General features: G+C 37.9%; 1 protein-coding gene across 7 annotated transcripts in view; it reads left to right on the plus strand.

Moving 5' to 3' along the window:
* FLVCR1 (FLVCR choline and heme transporter 1) overlaps nucleotides 1-6,053 on the plus strand; it is a 38,110-nt gene extending 32,057 nt beyond the window's left edge. For 2 of the 7 annotated variants that reach the window (XM_060294892.1, XM_060294917.1), the window contains one exon: nucleotides 2,917-6,053. In XM_060294892.1, coding sequence (XP_060150875.1) covers nucleotides 2,917-3,095 — 179 coding nt within the window. In that variant the 3' untranslated portion in view covers nucleotides 3,096-6,053. Of the gene's footprint in view, nucleotides 1-39 lie in introns of all 7 variants that reach the window. The other 5 variants (XM_060294901.1, XR_009563145.1, XR_009563147.1 and 2 more) reach the window with 5 other exon arrangements.
* The last annotated feature ends 731 nt before the right edge of the window (nucleotides 6,054-6,784 follow it).

Raw genomic sequence — 6,784 nt, forward strand, 5'->3', positions numbered from 1 at the left:
TGGCCTCAACTGTTATTTCACTTTGTTAATTTCTTTCAGAGTCCCCTTGTCAACATGAGAGACAGAAGCCATGGAGACTTGAAGAGGGATTATTTTTTTGATCTGCTATAACTTGATTCAAGGATAGAATCTAGCAGAAAGATATGAATCAAGGCTTCTTTTTATATTCGTTTGAATACCTGATCATTCTTTTTGAAACCCCCAATATGATAAATGCTTACCAGTGATAAGCACTTATTTTGGAAATACACAACCACCTAAGGTCACTATCATTCATTCATTACACTCAAAGGGACTAAATGTACCATTTCCTCAAAGAAAAACATCCTACCACGGAAGTGTTTTCTTCTTATTCTCTTCAGTTAGTAAAACAAAGTGTACAAAACTGAATGTTCTGTAACTGAATGTATGTAATTTAATACATTAACTGTCTTAACTACTGATCTGTCATAAATAATTCCATATTTATTCTTAATTTCCAGGGAAGTAACACCTAGCTATCAAATAGTGTTTCTGTTGCACCAAAAAAGGGAACAGTTTTGTGTTCTCTTTTCACATTATCTTATAGTAAGATTCATAAATGTTCATTCAAACAGGTGAAGTACAGAAAATTAATTAAGAAGTGAAAAAAAGATCTTTAAAATTAGTTTTACATTGATACTTTTGCCACCTAAAAATACTAATTAATGTCTCTCATATGTTGAATGTTTTACTGGAGAGAGATGATGGATTTATATCCAGTAGTTATTTGTTTAGACAGAGGAAAGAAGGCTGGGAAATTCCTGAGGTGTGGTGAAGGTGGTACCTTTTCTTTTTACATTTTTTTGAGAATTGTTGGCAGATCTTGTTTTGACAGGGGAATTACCATTTAAATGCAGTGCATTCTGCTTTTCCAGTATTGACAGCTCTCTGTAAAGTCTATTATATAGGCTCCTTAGCCCATTTATGTCCATTAAAAAAAGTGTTTCTAAACACTTCACAGTGTTTCTAAATTCTATGATTAATATTAATGGTAAAGAAATCCACAGTTTCCCCCTAAGTAGCCTCTTTGATTTGGTGGATTATACAACAGTGTCGAACGGATCAGCCGATATCGATCATTGCTGCAATTTAAAGCATGCCGTTTTAATATCAAACTGCTTGTAAATATGAGCTTGTTATACAACATCACTTTAAAATCATTTAAATGCATTCAGAAATGCCATTTTACATATGTCCAATTAGTTCAGCGTAAATATCTGAATTTCTAAAATATTGGTATCAGTAATGGAACAGAATTCTAAGGGGCAGTGTGGATTTCTAAAGAAGCATTAGTCTAATTTTTAAGACTGATTTTACTTTCACCTTTCAGACTTTGCTTTATGACTGATTAGATTAGTTAACTACCCACAAACTTTTATCTTTTCTTGTTTTACACTCTCTTTTTGCAGTCTGTGGCCTTAACTACCACATTAATCTGTACCTCCAGACCCTGATCGCTTTTACATTTCAGACCAATATGTCTAATCATCTATTTATCTCTGGACCTGGATGTCCCATGGGATTTTATACTCAACCTATGCAGAACTGAACTCACCACCTTTCCAAGCACACCAATTCGTCTTGTATTTTCAGTTTCAATAACTAGGACTTCCATCCATTCAATTGCCCAAGCAAGTCACCCACTTCCCCCTCCCTAATCCCCATTTTTCATATCCTATCAAACCACTGAGTCTTTTTTTAAAAAATATTATTTACTTATTTATTTTTTGGCTGCGTTGGGTCTTATTTGAGGCACGCAGGGCTTTTGCTGAGGCATGCGGGCTCTTCGTTGCGGCGCTGGGCTTCTCTCTAGTTGTGGCGTGCGGGTTTTCTCTTCTCTAGTTGTGGCGCACAGGCTCCAGAGCATGTGGGTTCTGTAGTTTGCGGCACGCGGGCTCTCTCATTGAGGCGCACGAGCTTAGTAGTTCTGGCATGCGGGCTTAGTTGCCCCGCGGCATGTGGGATCTTAGTTCCCTGACCAGGGATCGAACCAGTGTCCCCTGCATTGGAAGGCGATTCTTTACCACTGGACCACCAGGGAAGTCCCTCAAACCACTGAGTCTTATTGGTTTGATTCTAAAATATCTCTGAAACCTGTCCTTATATCACCATTTCTCACACATGCAGGCTTTCCCACCTCTCGGCAGGATGAAAGCCTCTTGACTTGCCTTCCTGCCTCTAGCCTTGTTGCTGATGACATCCCCCGCACAGCTGCCAGACTGAGTTCCCTAACGCACAGACCTGATCATGTCCTCCTCTACTCAGACGCAATGTCATCCTGCCAACCCAGCCTCCCATCTTGCCACCTGCCTCTTGTACTTGATGTTCCAATGATCCCAAACCACCTCTAGTGCCAAGAATAGGCTGTACTCTTCCTGTCCTGGTCTCTTGGCATGTACTGGTTTCCGCCTGCCTAGAATGCCTTCCCCTCTCCTCTTATCTGCTTGACAAGTTCCAACTCATTTTTCAAGTTTCAGTTCAAACATATCTCCTCTGGTAAGCCTTTCCTGATTTCCTTCTGACATAGGCATTTTTTTCCCCACACTTCCGCTACACTGTGCATGCCTGCATTATTGGAGTTGTTATACAGTGTTATAATTGTTTGCATGTCAGTGTTTCCCTAGCCTGGAGTGTCCTTTAGGGAAAGAATGGTGCTTTTCATCTTTGTGTCTTGGTTCTTAGCATCCTGTATTTGTTCACTAATGAATGACTTGCTAATTAAGTTAATGGCTTAGAGAGATACTGTTATTTTTTCAGGCTACAAGAATGTTATGGCATATTATGGTACTGTAGAGTGCTAAATTTGACAGTATCAAAAAAGATTTTGTACTGCTTAGAAAGAAGTATATTTATACATACTCTACGGTAACTCCATTGATGCTTCTCTGTTTGCAGCATTAATCAAGTCCGATCTGAAAAGACACAATATAAATAAAGGAATTACAAACGGCGATATTAAAGCTGTAAGTAGTGAATATTTTTATGATTATACTATTGGGAAATGTGTGCCTAGAGTGAGTATAAACCCGTCTGCCCCATCAGCTGTTTTTTTAATTCCTGTGGCTCTGTCATAATGGCATATGCCAGATACGTACTGTAAATTTTTTATCCTCTTATTCTTTCTACAGGTACCAGTTGATAGCCCCACAGATGAAGAATCAAAAACTATTCTGATGTCCAAGCAATCAGAATCAGCAATTTGAGGTGAAAGGAAAAGTTAATATCATGTGATAATTGAGTAATAAAGCTTAGTTTATAGGTTGTGGGGAATGGACACTTACTTGAAAATTATTGTATGACTCCTATATGCAGTTACTGTTCTTATTTGTTAATTTAAGCAATATTTTGCTTAAAATACTTTTGTTTACCTCATTTTAACACTACCATTTATCTAATGAGTGTCCCATCTTATATTATTGACCTAAAAGTAAGCTTCTTGACATTTGGTTTTTAAAAGTGAATGTTCTTTTTGTAGAAAATGGAAGCTTAGAAGGCTTTCTAAAATGATCATATGGAGGTCCAATCCCTTCAGGTCACATAGGAGTACATGCAATTTTTTTATATAAAACTATCCAGTGGAACCAAGTGTACAACGTATTCCTAATTATCTCCCTTTCCATTGTTCAGACCAGCTTTCCAAGCCCCCTCAGTGTGAATACAGTCTACGAATATGACACTTCTAACCCACCAAATGACACTATTGGGATGAGACTTCCAGATGACCTCTTATGATTTTTCCCATTTCTTACATTCTTGTTAGAAAATACTTTGTAACAGGTACTGTCAGTGACCATAAAAACTTTTCTGTGTGCAGACGGAACCCATAACTTTGGTCTTAGGCATATGTTCTCATTAAGCGAAGTAGCTCAGACACAGACTCATTACCTTGAGTTCTTCTTTGTGCTGCCTTCCCATTCATCGTAAGAATGCTAACACTATATTTTTCCACTCCAACTTGATATAGAGTAGTTTTGTATGCACTACCTTTTTTTACTCTTTTTTTCTTCAATATATAACTTTCTAGTAAGAAAATTTCATCCTATGTGTTACTGGCTTTTTCATGATTTTTTGTATCACACCTTATACTTTTGCCTTGAAGATTCCTGAGATAAGGAACTCTGTAATAACTTCAGGTAGCCTAGGTATTCCCATTTAGTGGAGACCTCTTGAAATGCTGTCTGTTCTAATTCAGAAAATCATTCTTTATGGAATCTTTATCATTCTTTGAGGAATCCTGTGCCCAGGTCTGTGCTCCCTCAGTGTGTTGGGGGAGTGGATTCTTTTCTTCACCACAGAATGTGCATAGGCTCCAAACTGTTGGAACATCTGCTCTTTTACATGCTCAGGGTAAGGAGAATAGGACCAAATGCATTTCCACAGTGCCTACCACTGCGTTTTGTTTACAGTGAGAATCTCAATGTTGTTCATGTCCTGGCTCTCTAAGCTGATAGGGAATATCTTTAGAGTAATGGCATTTAAACAGCCATAATATTTATATTATGTCCACAGAAACACAAAAAGCCAATCAGGTATTCCCTTGAATATCCTTGAAGTGAATTAGCAATTCTGATTTGGGTGTACTATATGCATCGCTTTATACTGAAATTATAACATTCTCTGTAACCAAACGACAGTAAATTATGTGGAATCTTACCTTGGAGAACGTGTTACCAGAAGAACTTAGCTGGGAATCAGGAACTTCAGGTCTATGTCCTGGATCTGTTTCTAGTTTCCCTGTAAATCAGGCAGCACTTTCCTCATCCGTATAATGAATGTGTAAAATTTGATCTCAGAGATCTTTTTTGAATTTTAAATGCACTCATGGGGGGATAGACCAAATCATTGTACCACAGGAACTTAAATCTAGCTGTAGAAAAATTCCCTGGACAGTTGAATAAACAACTGTGGTTGTTACCTTGTAGATACAGGGAACTTAAAATCTGTTTTTAGAACTCCCCTGGTGGCACAGTGTTTAAGAATCCGCCTGCCAAGGCAGGGGACATGGGTTCAAGCCCTGGTCCGGGAAGATCCCACATCCTGTGGAGCGTCTAAGCCCGTGCACCACAAATACTGAGCCTGTGCTCTAGAACCCGCGAGCTGCAACTACTGAGCCCGCGAGCCACAACTACTGAAACCCATGCACCTAGAGCCTGTGTCTGCAACAAGAGAAGCCACCACAATGAGAAGCCTGTGCACCACAACGAACAGTAGCCCCTGCTCACCACAATTAGAGAAAGCCCTCACGCAGCAACAAGACCTAACACAGCCAAAAATAAATTAATTTAAAAAATATGCATGACAAAATTTTTAAAAAATAAAATCAAATCTGTTTTTAGCCTTTTTGTTCAGTTGGTGATAGCTCAGGCAGAATATGCTGAATCATTAACTTCCTTAGATATTTACGTCACAGATTTTATGGCCAAAAATATATTTTAAGGTACCTCCTCTAAATAATTGTTTTTACTTTTAAACAGTCAATGTTATTTCAAATAATCATATACTTGTCAAGTTCCTGAGGTTTGAACAAATTACAGATAAAAGTTGGAATATTTTATTTCTAAAAAGCATATATACATATATGTCATATGTATTTTTCCTTGTTGATTAGAAAAAGAATGAAATATGATGTGACAAAACACAAAATGAATTGATAATTTTTCTGTATTTTGAATTAAATTTGTCTGTAATACATCAAACAAGAATGTCATGTAATTCTATGTCGTAGCTTTGGAATATGGAGTTGGTAACTATCACTTGTGTAAATTTTAATCAAGTGATTTTAGAAAGAAACTGGATGCTTTCAAAAGCTCTTGTATTTATAAATGTTGCAAATATAGCTTTTGCCTTTTGTGAATGTTGGAGAAATGTCTTTAAAAATGTGTTTTAAAAATATGTGTAAACATAGAGTATTGCCAGAAGAATGCCTGTCGGTCTTAAGTCATTTTTCATGTTCTGATTTTTTCTTTTTGTACTATTTAGCTGTATTCTTGTTCTTCAGTTATTTCAGACTTGAGATAAATTTATTTTTTTAAGGCTAATTTTGTGTGGCTTTTTTCTTTTTAAGTTATGATGTTTTAGTACACATGGGGAATGGAAAGGGATTATAACATTTCAGAATGGGCCAAGGGAGAGAGGTGGTTTGTGGAATACAGTAAGTCCCCTACATATGAACGAGTTCTCTTCCCAGAGCTCATCCCTAAGTCCAATTTGTTTGTAAGTCCAACAAAGTTATTTTCAGTTTTGTTTCTATTGTTATTGCTTGGCGCTTCTTAGCAGTAGTACCAGCTACATCCCTGCTGCTTTCACGCTTGCTTCCAGACATCCTAGGCTTGAAGTAAATACGCTATACTACTGTACTCTATATAGTACTGTACAGTAAGGTGCACAAAAGCACGTGATTGGACATGCAAATGCACATTCGCATCTTTGAAAGTTCGCAACTTGAAGGTTTGTATGTAGGGGACTTAACTGTACAAGGTAACAAAGCCCACCAGGGTCAGGGTCCAGATCAGGTTCAGGGCTGAACCAGCAAAGTAGCCAGGGCTCAATCTCTTCCCCTTACTTTGGTGCCTGCCTCTCATTGGCCAGATGGGTGGCCCGCCATGAGCCATCATGGACACTACATCTAAGCTCCAGACTGTTCTCTGCCTTTTTCTCCTGGTAGCATGTGCCTGTATGGGACCTTATATCCTAGAGTATGTGTCACTGTTCCTCAAGGCCTTGCTGATTAATGTAATAATATCAATCTACAAGTTTATTCGTT

The sequence above is a fragment of the Globicephala melas genome, chromosome 1 (assembly GCF_963455315.2).
Source record: "Globicephala melas chromosome 1, mGloMel1.2, whole genome shotgun sequence".
Taxonomy (NCBI): Eukaryota; Metazoa; Chordata; class Mammalia; order Artiodactyla; family Delphinidae; genus Globicephala; species Globicephala melas.